The 17,124-nt window shown below is 42.8% G+C and overlaps 1 protein-coding gene across 1 annotated transcript in view; it reads left to right on the top strand.

Annotated features, from left to right (window-relative positions):
• Nucleotides 1-17,124, top strand: part of elp4 (elongator acetyltransferase complex subunit 4) — a 58,161-nt gene that overhangs the window by 9,547 nt on the left and 31,490 nt on the right. Inside the window, exons 5-9 of the mRNA XM_019895850.1 lie at nt 1,103-1,239; nt 4,076-4,160; nt 6,197-6,385; nt 11,347-11,455; nt 13,667-13,773. Coding sequence (XP_019751409.1) covers nt 1,103-1,239; nt 4,076-4,160; nt 6,197-6,385; nt 11,347-11,455; nt 13,667-13,773 — 627 coding nt within the window. The remainder of the gene's footprint in view (nt 1-1,102; nt 1,240-4,075; nt 4,161-6,196; nt 6,386-11,346; nt 11,456-13,666; nt 13,774-17,124) is intronic.

Below are 17,124 nucleotides of genomic sequence, written 5' to 3'. Positions count from 1 at the left end.
TGTAAAATCGTCTTTACAAACCATTGGTAAGCCCCACCAGAGGATTTGCATCCCAAATTCACCCCCAGAGTCAACGCTTACTTTCCCTTTACACACACCTCTGCTGGCATTGCCCACTGTGTCGCTCTCTCTCGATGAAGACATCAGATCAAAGGTGAGGCTGTCAGGGCGGGGAAGGAACGCTAAGCGGGTTGCCCTGCTCACAAAAAGAAGATGAGCCCCTGAGCCCCCCTCGCCCCGCTGACCTCCTCGTCCCGCTAGGAGAAGGACACACCGGGGGCCCTAATCCAGATTAGGAGTAGATTAAGGGTGCCTCTAACAATGGAGTCCCTGGTTTCACGGAGAGAGAGGAGCTCAAACTCTCTCTTTTCAGCTGCAGGAAAACATCCGCCTTCCCCTGCGTCCCTGACACGTTTTCTTTCACAGCCAGAAGTGGACATTTATGTGAAGAAATGATTACGAGCGTGTTGGTAGTGGTTATTTAACTTCTCTGTTGCGGGAATGTTAAGGAATGACCCATAAACAATGCGATTGCATTCCCATGGTGTTGTGGAGCACCCTCATTTGAACAAATTAGAGAAACAAATAGAACTTGTTTGTCTTTTAATCCGGTTTCTCATTTGAAAACAGTTAAAAATCCATTGTTGCAAAACAGTTGAAAGCAGGCAGTTGTGGTTGACAGTTTGGATTTGGAATTTGTGTACAATACATCACAATGATACAAAGGATGTGTGTCTTCTGTTGGTAGTGTCCGATGCAGGGGATACGATCGACATTTTTTTGTTATTTTAGAGCATCTTCTGGTTTTGTGTGTTTCTAACAGTACAATTGGGCCCCCTCTTCATTTTGGACACATTTATGATGCTTTCTTACAAAGATTTAGCAATCATCAATGAAACGCGAATTACCCAACAACACTAAGTTTGTGTTCTCACTTTTTGTGTATTTGAATGCGTGGGAAACGTATTAATATGGACACAGGAGTCATCTACGACCGTGCATTTTTACATTTTCCTCTAACACATACTTAACTCCAAACTGTCTACCAAGTTCTTTTGTCTCAACATGCGTGTGATTTATTTATTTTTTTTCCCTCTCTCAGAGTGGTCTAGCATCATCGTCTCGGTTCGGCCACTACTATGACGTTTCCAAGACAATGGAGCCAGAAATCCGCCAGGCAGCCAAGTGCCACCACTTCTACCTTCCAGAACATCCCAGGCAGTCATCAGCCACACGCAGGCAAAACAACTCGACATCTTCCGCAGAACACTAGCAAAACAATGCGACACCATCCTGAGAACACATGCAAAATACAGTACGCGCGGCGGCGGCGGCGACAAAATGCATTTATACAACAAAGACATTGCTTTAGAGTACGAGTGAGCAAGCGTGGCATTGTTTGCACAATGTAAACAAACCAGGTATGTCAGCAGACCAAAGGAATAAAGCCTTTAACTAGGCTGCCAAAAAGAAAACATTTTGTTTAGAAGAGTTTAATTTGGGTACAGTGAAGGCCCTTTTATGGCAGGGGGTACATTCCAGACCCAACCACAATAGGTGAAAAATCTGACAGACCAATTAAAAACAAAAAAAAAAGTTTTGTAGTTTTAGACCTCCCAAATGCTAAAAATATTTAAAACACACTTTTTAAACACATTTTATTTGAACACACACTGAAAACATTTTATGCACAAACTACATGGAAAATACTGTACATATTGTCGTGTGTCTATTGTGTAACACGACTTATTGGTTCTGTGTTCTTTCTCCGGTTTTCCTTCCTGAATTGTGAGTCCACAACACTGAATATATGATGCAAACCCATGACAAAAAAAAAACATTGCTTAAAAGGCAGCAATGTAAAGCTGAGGTGCAGACAATGACTGGGGTCAGCGTTAAAGTCCCACTGCACACAAACGAAATGTTTTTCAACAGATGCTAGTCTGCTACCTGACTACCGCCAAGGTGCACCCCTACATCTCAAGAGGCGCAGCACTGTTTGCGTGACCCTTTCTCACAGTCGTCTTCTCTTGCAGACTGACGTGTCTTTTGTGGTTCACTATATGGTGTCCAAAACAAATTCTGAATACGGCAGTTGTGTTGCGGGAATATAATGACCATAACAATTTAAAAAAATAATAATAATAATATATACAAATTGAAGCACTTTGATTGGGCTTTTTGCCTGGATTGGCAATAATAAAGCATAATAAGTGTGCGTACTAATTCAGTGAGGATTATTGCCATTTTAGCAGCTGATACAGATGAATAAAAATCTGGCCTAAGTAGCTTTGCCACGGGCCTAAAAGGTTCAGCCTGTCGGAAAAGTTGTGTATGCCTATTCAAATAAGGGTCATGTTTGCTCAGTGACTGTTTGATTTCGACCGTGTTGAGTGTACTTAGGGTTCAGAGGTCACGCAGACTCTTTACTCAGAGAGTGCTGCTGAGCACACAAGGGCACACGAAGAGGCACACTCACTCACTGGGTAAATACAGCAATCTGGAGCACAGAGAATGAGGAGGAGGCTTTATCGAGTCTCTCTTTATTTCAGCAAACACTGTGAAACACAGAACCAGTGCAAATACATTAAAAGTTGTGGATACGCATTTGCTCCGGGCCGCCAAAGTGCACCACATAGATTAACGTAAATATTACCCGTAAAAGTAGAAATAAATGTCTTTTCGTTATTACATTTCAATGCGGTTGTCTTTGGGGGCATCTCTGTGGGTTTGATCATCAAGACATTTAAACAGCGGGAAACTACACCTGCACCAGCACCATTGTGCCCACAGCCCCGCCCCGTCACTGCTGCACATACATAGACACACACGGTACATGAACACACACGTGCCAGACTAACTCTAAGCAGGCTTCTCCCCCTTGCACGTGTCCACAGCCCCATGCCGCTACCCTAGCTGTTAAATTGCTCCGTTTCACTTGAAGGCATAATTGGCACAAATTGCTCTCTAGGTGATACAGATCCTGTTGTTTAAAACTGAACATCCCCACCCCCCCTCGTCTCCCTCCTTCATTCCCCTCAAAGAAAGAGGAACATCGAGATAAAGAAGCTTCCCCGTGTATGATCCTAATTAGCCGACACGCTAGCCCCTGTAGCTAAGCACCTAGACCTGATTGGTACCTGAATGAAGGGTGCTCAGTAGGGGCAGCTGACATACAATGACGTCCGACACAATGGCTGCCAAGCAAAGACAACCTTTCACTCAAGTGCTTGTCAAGCCATCCCCCTGCCTCGCCCCCTCTCCAAGCCCCTTCCTCAGAGCAGGGGCATGGGCAAAGAGGCCTGTAAGGGTAGGTGTCCCTCCTTTTTTCACCACCAGCTCTATCATTAGCCCCAGCGGGGTCAGGAGGCACCATTGTTGTACTGAATAAATGAAATGGAGTACATGGATATACTTGGCACAAGTGTAATCGACACAAGTGTGTATTGCTTTTCCTAATGCGGGGCTATTGATGCGCGTGGGATATATGTGTATCAGCTCTTCGCAGCCTGCGGGTCAAATTGATAAGTGACACTGCAGCCCACTGTGACTCAGTGCAGACTGGTCATTAAAATGGCAGGACGTTCTTAAGTGGAGGGTCCTGTGTAAAAAGACGGGGTTAACATTCCTATTCGCCTCCCAATAGGCAATAAGTGAGCCGAGTCCTCGGTCCCACAGTGGTGTGTGCTTTGTCAGAGGTGCAGATGTTACCCTTGATTAAACACCAAACTGCTGTCCAATCTTAGTATTAGATATCAGCATAAGCACGTTTCATACGTCTGTCTTGTCTGTGTGTCTAGGCACGATCAAAACCTCGGGGGAGCTGACAAGAGAACCAGTCGTGTTGTAATTTAATCAAGCAAATAAATTAATTGGATCTCTTGATAGTGGCTCCAGAAAAGCATAGTCAGGAGGAGCATATTGCAGTCATAGCGGATTAATCCACCACGCTGATAGACTCGGCCCACTTTTATCAAAATTGTCATTTTAGAAGAGCGTTGCTGTCCAAATTTTAATTTTTGCCGTCGCTTCTCTGCTTTTCTTTCTATGTCCACTTTCTGCTGTATATTTCCAGCCCTGTGCTTGATTCCTACGCTGCATTGCTGAAATCCATTGAAGAAGTCATAAGGAGGGAGGGCTTCAGTGTGGCAGCACCTCTGGTAAGAGGCAGGAAAGAAAGGTCACTTTCCATGATGGCACGACACATCGATATTCAGTGCGTTTGATGATTGGAAATCCACATTGTGCAAACAGACTTAAAAAAATAATAATTCATGGTATTCCAATAAGATTAATTGTGTGTATTATTGCAAAAAGATTAAAATTTTCTTTTGATACTATGTACTGATAATAAATCACCCTTATTTTTTCAGACTTAAAATTGAATGATCGATGCTTTTTTTTCAAATATTTTTTTTAACTTCAAAGCCCTTTTTCTTAAACTCAGTTTGGCTATTTATCTCAACTACAAAATAATCTTGATCCACTGACAAAAGATCCATAATTACATTTGTGGTATTATCTTTTTCAATTTTGGCCACATGGGTGATGGGCTGCAAGTGTACATTTCCCCTTGCATTCATTGAATTGTTCTGTTGATAAAGGAAAAGTCTTTCCAGACATGCGAGTAAAAATGATTTTGATTGCTCACCTCAGTTTTTCTTGATAGCTGCTTTTCATCAAGTGTATCCGTCTCCACCTATCTCACTGCGCAAAGGTGGCGTGAGTAAATTCTTTAACAAGGAGGTAGAATCTTCAATCATGATTTTGAGGCCCTTTACAAAAAAAGGGAATGAGGGAAGCAACAGGACTGTGAGCCTGGCTGGTATTATTTTACAGTTATAGGCTGGTTTTCGTCGAGATGATCGGTGGCCTCATGTCCTTGGCTGGACTTTACTGGCACGGTTCCCCCAATGTTTCTATAGGCTAAACTATAGGAGTTAAGCTTGGGCTGTCTTTCTGATGTTGCCATAGCAACATCCATGTTACCAAAGATCCCCCCTGTTGCGCTCAAGTCATCAAATTAGAGACTCATTTGATGCCCTGAGTTTGCCTGGTAACAAAGGGAGGGCACATCTCATGATGGCAAGTACCCACGTACACAAATAAAGCTCATGGTAAGACATAGGAAGTTTCTTGTTTGTTGTAATTTTCCAGTGTTGCTCTGCAAGGAAACTTTGGGCCAATTGTGCAAAAAAAATTCAAACAATAAGGTTTATTTTTCTTAGATTCCTGTGATAGTTCTCTTGACGAATCTGAGGTCATACTGTAAGGAGAGGAAGTGATGGCGAGTGGGTCGGAGGCGATTTTGGGAGTGTCTAGATAATAGAGGAGGAGGGCTGGAGCGGGTGAGGAGAAGCGTCAAAGAAAAAGCGAGCAGATTTAAGCCGAGCTTCGTAAATCAGTCGTGGCTCTCACCTCAATAATCAGGAGACAACTCGTAGAAACCCCAAATAAAAGGCAATTGTACTAAAGGTTAAAACCCTCTCACAGCTTTGGACAAGCTCCTCCATTCTCTCACTTTCGGTGATATATATATCCCACTGCTATTTTTCTTCGTCTTCATAGAAGTGAGATACCGTTGATCCCTTGTTTTGGGGTGGGGTGTTTCAAGGGAAGTCACTCCTGCCTTACCAAGGCCCCCTTGGCTGTCGAGCCCGGCTTTGGTGCCAAGAATGTGCTGGGGTTTCTGGGTGGCGGCCATATTGGAAGCCTGTCTGACAGGTCCATTGTGCGTGTGTCAGATGGCCTCTGTGATTGGGCAGTTGTGTCCACTCACGTTTGGGCACTGTATTGCGATCGTCTGTACTGCTGAGCCGACTGTCCAGACTCATATGGAGTTTGGGAATACAACCCAAAACGCAGCACCTATAATTAAAAACCACAATCTGCTACTCTTCATATATACAATGTGAACTTGGAGTTGAATCAAGATTGTTAGTTTGTTAATCTGATGGTTTGATATTTTCATCATCATTTCTTTCTTATTCTTGAGTAGAATTGAATAAAAATTATAGATTTCTACTCAACTTTGTGGAAGGATAGAGCATGGGCCAACAAAGAAAGTGTTGCAAGTGGTTCAGATTTTTGTCAATGTTAATGATTACAATTCAAGCAAAAAAAGCATCTACAAATTATGTCTTAATATTTGTGTTGTTTCCTTCATTTATGTTTTGCCTTTTTTTTTTTTTTTTAGACAAAGTCACGGAATATCCTGCGTATCGGGCTTCACTCACTGGGCTCACCCCTGTGGGGTGATGACCTGTGTTGCCAGGACAACCCCAAACACAGCCACGCCCTCACTACCTTTCTCTATGGGCTGCGGGCTTTGTTGAGGTCATCCCTGTCAGTTGCAGTAGTTACTGTGCCTTCACATCTTATCCAGGTAAGACTTCTGAATAACTCGCCATGGTATAAAAATATGAACTGAAAATATTTCATCATATATATGTACACACACACACACACACACACACATATCCATTTTCTAATCCGCTTATCCTCACAAGGGTCGCGGGCGTGTTGAAGCCCGTCCCAGCTGTCTTTGGGCAGTCGGGGGAGACACCCTGAACTGGTTGCCAGCCAATCGCAGGGCACAAATAGATGAACAACCATTCGCGCTTACACTCACACGAGGGACAATTTAGAGTGTTACATTAAACCTCCATGCATGTTTTTGGAATGTGGGAGGAAACCGGAGTGCGCAGAAGAAACCCGCAGGCACGGGAAGAACACGCAAATTCCACACAGGAAGGCCAAAGCCGGAATCAAACCCTGCACCTCTGCACCGTGAGGCAGAGAGAGAGAGAGAGAGAGAGAGAGAAATTTCTTTTTCATTCATTCCCCTCCTGAATGATAAGCGGCTCGGATGATGGATGGATGGATAAATTTCACCTGAAGTATCCATTGTGGACTGCTAGCTTGTGTGCAGGTGGGTTGCAATCAGGGCAAAAAGTTTGAAATCTTGTGTAAGGGGTGTCCACTCGATTCAAAGGTTCATTGTTACTGTGACTCGACTCACGCCTCCCAAAAGCTTCTTCCTCTCATATCATTCTTCAAGTCGTTTTCCAATGAACACTCCATGCAAAGCCTTCTGAATTCACGTGTGCTTGCTTTTAATTACATCAAGCGCCGTATTTTAAATTGAAAGTGTGTGCATGTGTTTTATTGTCTTATTAATATCCCAGCGGGTAGTTGTGTCTCAGAGTGTACATGTGTGTTTTAGAAGGGGGATGCGGGGAGTGTGCTTTACATGAGTCTGTGTCCAGTCTGGCCTCTCAGTGTGAAGGTAGAGTCATCTGCTGAGGCATATGGCAAAGCACAGACCTCCCCCGGATAGTAGACCAAAGAGGCAGAGTCACCAGAGGAGCCAATTGAGGCTTTCTGCCATTAACATCTTGTAACTTGAAGCGCATTCTTGAGCTCTTGCACCGTTCTTCTGTAGCGCAACCATATTAATGTCCATATTAGTTCTCAAATTTGCAAGGAAAAGATCAGCGGAGATGCATAACTTTGAGAACAGCTGTGTTGTCACAACATGCTCTGGCTCCACGCCTATGTACTCAGTGCTCTACGGCTTTGGCTTCGTCAAAAAAGGTATACTGGCTAACTAGCAGATGTCAGCTGTGGTGGGAGCGGTCCCCCACGCCTCCATCCGGCCTGGCCCCCAAGCCCTCTTAATCTATGTCCTCCTCCTCATCCACCCTGGACATAGAAGAGGAGGAGGGACATTTTGGGTTGAATCAGGTGTTGGGTGACCAGGCCAACACTGAGTGCAACTTTTGAATTTTCTTAATAATCACGATGTCATGGTCCTGCCCTGTTTGTTTTTCAGTGTCTAGCAAGAGTGGAGGGCGTTCATTTACAAGCCGTACCTAACACTAATCAGGCCTCATTACTAGTTGCCTATAATTTTTTTTTTTTGGGGGGGGATTAGATTATTAAGCCTTGCTCATGACTCTGTTTCCAAGTGCTTCAATTTTCTAGACCATCGGTATCAAACTCTGGTCCTGGGGGGGGCCGCCGTCCTGCATGTTTTCCATCTCTCTCTCTCTGTTGCAACTCACCTGATTGAAATAATCAGCTCATCAGCAAGCTCTTCAGAAGCCTAATATCGAGCCTGTTCATTTGAAGCTAAAACACAGCTAAGACTGTCTTGACTGATAGCGGTGGGCTAACTGGCCAACACCGCGATAGTCCCACTATTCATTATTGAGCAGTTCGGAAAGCTGAGCCGCTCACTGAAAGCCTTCTCCGAGCAGCCCGGTGCCTCAGTCCATCTGAAACATTAATTAGGCTTTTCCTAGTGGTACTTCATTCTACTATTGCTTGCTACCACACCCATCCTTACAGAAAAAACACATTTTGCCCCCTTAAAATTTGTTCACCTGCTTGTCAGACTAAGTGGTTTTCTGACCCATGCATAGACACTCACTTGCCAATTTATGAGGTACACCCAGATAAATTACTGTATCTCTATTAAAATTCAACTTGAGGGAAGAGTTGAAAAAATGTGTTGGTCATCTCAATAGCTTTAATTGTTTTTGCTGTTGACTGCTACTGCCAGCTTATGTTTTTCAATATGAATCAGTATGACATAACATTAAGAACATAATATTAAGGGATGTATTATCTAATCTTACTTTCTATACATTTTCCCGACCTAAAGTCAGTCAGGTTTTTGACTGCTAAATCAATAAATAAATAATTACCATATAGCCATTTTTAGTATCCATTTAAGATGTGACTAACTTGCTATTTATGGGATGTAACGAATGATGACATTTACTTAGTTTTGGTAAAACAGCTTCAGTTTCAATTTAGCTGTCACAGGTTGGAATGTCAAAATGTCTTACCATTACTATTATTCATCAAATACATTTTTTACAAACTACATCCCCCCGGCCCCAAGACTAAAATAATCCATGAAATGAAGGCAAACTGTACATGTTCTATTACAGTTGTGTTAATTGTGGGAAGAAAAAGCATGTACAAAAGGGAACTTTGATAACTGTGCACTGTACTTATTTAAACATCAAATATGACCTTATTAAAAAGAATTTAAGTCCAATGCTTTTGTTTATATTTCTCTTCTTGGTGTGACGGCTTATGAAATAGAAATGTACATCTTCAGATATTGCCCACCAAAACCTCTTTTGCTACAACAATGTAGTCCGGTCCTTTTGAACTTTCCCTTGAGTCAGGTCCAAGACATTTTGAGTCATTCCTAAGACGTCTCATCTGTGTCAGTAAGAAGCGAAATCACTCTGGCCAGAGCGGCATGTAATGAGCTACATTTGCCCTGTTACAATTACTTTAGTAACGTTTTAGATAAATGATATTTTTCAGACTAGTTTAAAGGCAACGTACATCTTACTTCTACGTATGTGTGTTCAGAAGGAACACTACTTACATATTGAGCTACATTTCGCTCACTTTTTTCTACATGTGCTTATTGTTGCTTGTGTGATGTCTTTTGGGTTGTCAGAGGTCACATGACCGAGTGGCATTTGGTTCCATCAGATCTATTAAACAGCCAGTTAGTCACATGAGTACACGCAGTTTCCGCATAAACGTAATTCCACACAGCTTTTCAACGTGACTAATTTACGTGAAGCGTGGCAGAAAAAAAAAGGAGCAAACATCAGTGTGTGACTCGCTGCCAGAAGAGACAGCACCCGTTGCCTCAAATTCAGTCTCCGTTCACCTTGCACACTGTGAAAAAGAACCATGATGTCAAGTCCTGAGCTGCCTTGTTGCAGTTTTTCTGCGTAATTGTAACGTGGTGAGGTAACAATTACCTGAAAGGTACAGTGTGTAGAATTTAGTGCCATCGAGTGATGGATAGAATGCAATGACCTAAGCTCGAAACGCGTGCATTCATGAAGCATGTGCACTACGGTGCCCCAGAGGGACCACACTTCGCAATCCTACCACCAATTTCTTCAGCAAAGGTGCAAGCAAAATGTCATCCCAAACCATTTCTAGTTTTCCCTCAAGATACGAATTAGGTGCACTGCAGTTGTTACACATGTTGTAGGCATCATGTTGAGAAACTACATTCGCAAAGTTTGTCTCCTTTGAGTATCCGTAGGAGAAAGATGGCGGCGAAACATGGCAGCCTCTTGTGGCGGAGGTTAGGTGTGCCCATTGTAATATAATTAGCGATTACTTCACCTACAATTACATTTAAAAATTATGTTGATGTTAAGGATTGCCTTAATTTGTTAATTTTATATACGATTTGGTTCTATCGTTGTAAATAAAGTGGTAGCGTTGGGCAATTTCTGAAGTTGTGTTTTTGTACGTTCATGCTGATTTGGGGAAAAAAAAACAGAATCTGGAGTTATTTACCTGTTACTCTGTAATTGGGTATTTTTTTCCACTGAGTACTTGAGAAATTCTTTGGTGGACTACTTTTCACTTAAGTGATATGATTGTAAAGTAACAGTGCTATTACTTGAGTGCATTTTGGGCTTCCTCTGTGTGTAGCCTTCATAGACCAAGTTTTAGTCCATCATTATTGACCACAGTTAGTTAATAATTTGTCATATCCAAACTTACACGGTCTTTTAATTGCATGCGTGCAAGTGACCTCAGATACCCCGTAAGTGCTAGCAGTCTTGGCTGGTGGGATGTGCATTCTTTAAAAGTAGGACAAAAATGAAAAGGCTGAAGAAAGAGTTGGGGGGGGGGGGGAGACATGAAGGCATGAAAACTGCATTAGGCTGTGGCAGCCAACACACAGGGAAGGATTTGAATGATTCAGGAGGCAAAGGGATTAATAATGCAGGACTCCCTCTCTCCCTCCATCCCAATGTCCCTCGCTCTCCTCTCCTCCACTCCTGTTATTCTCTGCCTCCACCCTTTTCATGTCATTCACGTTCACATTTCTCCCTACCTACTGTATTCACCCCGCGTTGTTTCCTTCTTTCTCTCTCACTCATTCTTTCACTCTGTCTGGCTCACCTCTCTCATGCTCCTCAAGTCCCTGACCCGACCAGTAGGGGGAACTCTTCTCATCAAGCTTCTAATGATTGCTTCCACTTCGCCTCTGTCCTCTCCTGCTGCGAGCAGGTTTGGGGTTACCAACTGAAGTTAAATCATTCTGGAATTTTGCTCATTGAGTTTTCTATCCCTCCGTGTGTCACTGTGTGTTCTCAGCGTACATGTGTTTGTCTGCCCCGGCCTCATCTGTTCGACCCTCCTTCCCACATCACCCTCACCTCCTGAGCCCAAGGCTGGAGTGACCTGACCACTGGAATGATGATCTAATTTAATAGTAACACTGGTGGCCCGTCAGGAAGATGTTAATTACCTGCCCGTGTTTCTTTTCCCATCCTACAGAGCAGATCTCTAAGGGGAAGCATAACCAGGCTGTGTGACAATGCCATAGCCTTGGAATCATTCAAAGGCTCTGAGAGGGAGACCGGCCCACTCTGCAAAGATTACCATGGTAAGAACACACACTCCCTCTTATCTCTCAGTCTCGGTTCCATCAAATAGACACATACACACATGCGCTCCGGCAGTGCATTAAGGCTCTGGCTGGGCTGTGGATAGAGGCAGGGCAGCCCCCTTGCAGGCCAGGCTGTCAGCGCGTGTTAGTGTGCTGCTGCTCAATCAGACGTGCTCCTCAGTAGACAGGCCGGGGGGGATTCAGCTGCCATGCTGTACCCCCTCCTCCTCGCACCATCACCCCCCCCCCCTCCATCCCTGCCTTCCCTCCCTCCCGCTAGCAGAGCCTCTCTCTCCTCTCTCACCCCCCTCACCATCCGCAGTCCCATACCCCCGAGGCTCTGGAGCAGAGCTGGCCAACACTGGGGAATCGATATTCTCACCATCACTCTCTTTTCCTCTCTGCCTCTATCTCTCTATCCCTCACTCAATGTCTCTGTGGCCAGCATGCCCTGCTAATAATAAATGGGGGCAAGTCTTCCTCGCCTCCAGTAGGGGAGGAGGACATCGGTAATGGACGACCGAGAGACTGGAAGGAAGAAAAGGGGACGGGGCCAGAGTTTGCAATCCCGGACCCTCCCATCACTTTGGCACTGAGGTTTCACCATCTCTTCGCTTTCCTGCGCGCATCTCCTCTTTTCTATCACTCTATCTCACTTTCCACGCATAAAGGTCAGAATAAGCGGCTGGGGTATTTTTAGCTATGCCTCTCCAGCTCTCCCGCTCACCCTTTGCACTTTTCCTCTCATTCCCCCACTCTCTCCACTTCCCTTGCCTGGAGTTAGACAGCCCCGATTGAGACAGATGAAAAGACACAAAGCAAAAACATTCAATAGCAGATTTTGGTTTCATACACCAACATGTTTTATTTAGTCAACACCTTTTAACGTGATAACATCCCTTCACTGTGAAACGGCACATGATGTGAATTTAACAGATGTGTTGTACCACATCACTGCAGCACATATTTGCATTTATCCTTTTTATTAGAATAAGCACCTCATATTGTTTTGGAAGACAGTGAATGTTATCTGATTAGCCAGCCAGACTAATTTAGCTTATTATGAAATATGTACATCAACGTGTGCGATTGTTTTGAAGTGTGATCATGGGTGCAGACTCATTTGGTGTGAGTGCAAGATGACGGCGAGTGTGCGTGCGTGAGTGTGCGCGTGTTTGCGGCAGCAGTTCAGGGCAGCTCAAAGCATGCTGGGAAGCCTGTCACCGCAAATCAGGCAAGGGGAGCTCACCCAAGTGCACAGAGGAGAGAGCTCACCATCCCCCACTTTCTCTGTTTGTGTTCCTTTCTCCATTACTCCCTTGATCCCTCGACTTCTCTCCCACGCTCATTTACACCCAACCCACTTGTACAGTACTTTTCCAGTTGTGTCAAAAGGTAACTTTGCCGCCAAGGAACAGACGAATGACAAGCACAGCTTCCCCTGACTTAGACGTGCCCGTCATATACGCGTTATCTACCTTTCCCATCACGCACCAGGTCAAATTCCCCACTATGCTGCGCTTGTCTTCCACAAAGTGAAAGAAAGAGCTGCCAAGTGTTGGTACACAGTTGTAAAAAGTTATTTGAACTTGTGGCATGGATTTTTTTCTTACTCATAATGGCAACCTACATTTGAGATTATTACAAAATCCAAAGCAGACACAAGAGTATGAAAATTTGGGATTCAGCAGGAGGATTCTTGAAAAATATGAGTGAAAGTATGCCTGTCCATCAATAGGGGGAGACGTGCTCCTTCAAGTACTCATGAAAGTTTGGGGGTACAGTGGAACTTGTAAAGGTGGAGCACCTGTTATTCTTGATTGTTAGTTGCCCTTTTTCCCAATACTCGCAGACAATGCTCAGAATCAGAATTATCTTGATTGGCAGAATATGTTTGACATAAAAGAAATTAATTGCTGGTAGTTGTAGTCACGATTGTGCTATTGCACAAAATGAAAAAGGAGGCAAATCAAAATCCTTATCCCCTTGTTTTTTGATACTGCATGTCACCCCCCGCCCCAAAAAGAGTCATTTCTACATCCGTTTTGTGTCATATCAGAGGCCTATTTTCCCCAAAGAATGTTAAAGCTAATTCCAAATTTTAAGACCTCAGTGGCGTTTGACTTTCGAGGTTCCATGTAGGCTATTTGATGTCTTTGCTTGTCGATTCAACACAGATACCATCAATCATTGTTGAATCTCTCACAGGCTTGCTCCACGTACGCCAGGTGCCTCACCTTAACTGTCTCACAAGTCAACTGCCTGACCATAAGGACTTGGCCTTTAAACTCAAGAGGAAACAGTTCAGCATTGAGGTATGTTTTCAAGGCCACTACATGCTGCTCTATCCCACACATTATAATAGAGCTCGTGCAACCGTAAACACCAGCAGACAGTCACTCTTTTTGTTTAGTTGGCTTTAGCAATTCAACCATGATTTGCCACCCTAAGTTTGCTATTTTCTCTGTAGAATACAATGCCTTATCTCCCCTTTTATAAGACTCACTGATGCATACTAATACGGTGTTTCCCAGCTATTTTGCAGTTCATTGTTTGTGGCCCGCTATTTCGCAGATTTGTTTTAAGCTATCGTTTTTACAGATTTTACATACTGTATTGGCCTCGCATGTGGGAAAGGAGAGCAACAGTCACCGTTGCACTTTTTAGCCACTTACTGAATGCTGTGAGAACAGCAAAACATACTTTACAATGCACACTCACGCTCTGTCAGGCACAACTCACGGCCAAACATTCCCTCGTAGACTCACCGGCGTCATCAAATATCCAGGCCGCGCCTCTTTAAGGCATACACACAGACACTACAATACATGTAGCATTGTCTCTTAAATAGTTAAAAAAAAATTTTTTTTGGGGGGGGTCAAATATGTTTAAAATGTGCTTTTGATATTACTTATTTGGTCTTTGTGTATGGTGGATTTTTCACCTGGAATGTATCACCCAAGATAAACGAGTTCATAGTAGTACAAGAATCATCATAGGTCAGCTTTATTTGCACTGGTTTGTTAAATATCTGAGTATAGTGTATATTAAATAGGTGCAAATGGCTTGTGGTGTTTACATCTTAAGAGTGACCTCATCATTCTCGTCTTATGGTTTCCAATAAAAACAGCTTGTGCTCTTGATCTCACTTACATTGAACTGATCCCAAGTTTGTTTTTTTTAAACAGAAACAGAACTAGCTTCCTGTAAACTCAACGTAAAAAGAAAAATTCATGCAGCCTTCTTTTGAGACTGTTTTAGAATTTGCCACTTTACTCTCTCTCCACTGTGTTAGGTATGTGTTGATAGAAAATTATGATAAAATGGAATTTTACATAGTGATAATGATCTTGATTTGATTTCATTAGATCCTTATTTAGCGCCCACTAAACAAAAGTTAGTTAGTTGCGGTTGTCGTGATTGAATTTCACAACAGTGGTTACACCCTGCTTTATTATCAATCGAATGTTGTTTCACCTCTGGCATTTATTTATTTTAATATGTTTCACTGGTTTCTCTATGTCTTTTCCTAACTTGGTATTTGTTAACTTAAAACACTTTTTATATGTTTACTTGAATCTTTTTATTTATTTATTGAATTAAGAAAGCCATATTGATACGTATTCTTCGGGAACAGAACTGAACTGCAGATGATGAGGAGTCTCTCAAATTAGCCAAGCTCTGCTGACCAGTCTTTTGTCTGCTATTGGGTGACAAAATGAAGGTGAAGCTATCGATTGCACACAGTTGCAGCCATTCCTAGCCTGAGATGACACCAAAAGAGTGTGAAAAATTTCCTTCTGTATGGATTCAAAATGACTCTGCACAATAACAATGGTGGCAGTTTGAGGTGAAACCAAAAACATGTTGTTAATAATTTTAGCTCAATGTGTATGTGACTCGTTTTTTTTTTTTTTTCCATTCAACCATTACTCAGCTGGCAATTATTCCGAAAGCAAATGTCAGACGCCAGGGTCTGTAAACAATATGGCAATAGTCTCAGTTGCCTCATGAATGACCTAACATCTTTAAAACGTCATAAAGGTGTAACCTGTGAATTCCAAAGAGGAAAGTCATGTTACTTCATGAAAACAGATGAAAACATCTGAGCACAATATTTTTGTTAGCGTGGCCATTGTGAGGCACGGGAGTATCGTAGATTAGGCTAAAGATTTGATGTCCTTCCATTTCAACATTTCTTTTGATTCATGGTTTCTGATCTTCTTGGTGTCTTTCTCTTCTTGTCAGGGATTCATCCATTTTTCTACTGTCAAATCACTCCACTGAGAGTAATCTGTCACTGAACTACGGTACTTTGGAGGCAAATTAAGAGGCCTTCCTCTTTGCTCGGGCCCATGATTAGTCCTCATTACATTATCATTACCTTATCTCACCCTCTGGTGTGTGAGCCCTTTTGTTTTAAGCAGGAGGTAACGGGGAGGAGAGCAATCCCCCACCCCTCTAAACATTCCCCATCTCCTCACAGTAAACCCTTTTGCATTTTCTGCCAGCATTTACTAGGCACCCTTTCCTTTCTCCAATCTGGAGTGATCCACCCCCTTTTCTGACCATATAAATTGTCCTCTCTAGTTTAGATTTACAATGTCTGTAAAACTCTAGAATGTTATCCTCAATTGCTCTTTCAATCAGGCCTCTCAAATAACCAAAGGAGGCAAGGCCAAGAGCAGGATTGTGCAATTCATTTTTCTAAAGGTGCCACGTGAGAAACTCGAACGGATGTCAAGGGCCGTGCCAAAATGCTAACCTCACGTGTATTCCATATTAATTGTTATTCAGTTATTCAAAGGAGTAAATTGTACTGTTGGAAAATCAAAATGTGAACCAAAATAGTAAAATCACATAAACACTATATGCTATCATTATTTATAAATATCACAAAAACATGTCTGCGGTCTATGCATAGTTTTTTTCTGTTTTTAGACTGTGATGACTCTCAGGGCAGAACACCCTCTTCCCTCCACCGTGGAGGAAATAAAAATGTTGCTAATATGAGGACCACCGTTGTCGCTTTTTAAAAATGTCTGCTAAAGGGGTTGGAAAAGTCGTGACATATCGGAGCAAAGTCACGACATTAGCAACTCTGAAGGCAGAAGTCTTGCTCTTTTTCCATTAACACTGTCAACACACATGTACATACAATGTGATATAAAATTCGCCCTTACTTTGCCCAGGTCTGGCCTAGAGCATCCATTTTCTCCTGTGCTGTGGGTCTAATCAATTCTTTTTTTCAAAGTTGAAATTATATGTTTAGATTAATTTTTTTAATAGGTTGGTGTGGAACACGGCTTCTTCCAGTTGGTCTGTGACATCTTTGTAATGGCTAACAGATCTCTGTAGATTGGATCGCTGTGGATATAAAATCAGCACAGCTTTTGGCCGAAGATGAAGATTCGGTAGTGAATGTTACGCTCTGAGTTTACGGTTGTCGTGAAGCACTGCATGCTCCAAGCGTATTTCCGGATGCACCCGCGATTGGAAAAGGGGGAGTCTGAGCTCTTGCTTTTTTGTAAAATAAATGTTTCCCCCAAAACCCTTTTGACTGTTTCTACTTATACTGCAGAGTGACTTATGCTAAAAATATGGTTTATGTGTCGTAGAAATTAGCAACAGTGTCATTAAAAAAAAAGAAAATATATACATACATA

This window comes from Hippocampus comes, unplaced genomic scaffold (genome assembly GCF_001891065.2).
Source record: "Hippocampus comes isolate QL1 unplaced genomic scaffold, H_comes_QL1_v1.1 scaffold80, whole genome shotgun sequence".
NCBI lineage: Eukaryota > Metazoa > Chordata > Actinopteri > Syngnathiformes > Syngnathidae > Hippocampus > Hippocampus comes.
The sequence above is the reverse complement of the archived record's forward strand: the minus strand, read 5'-3'. Positions and strand labels throughout refer to the sequence as shown.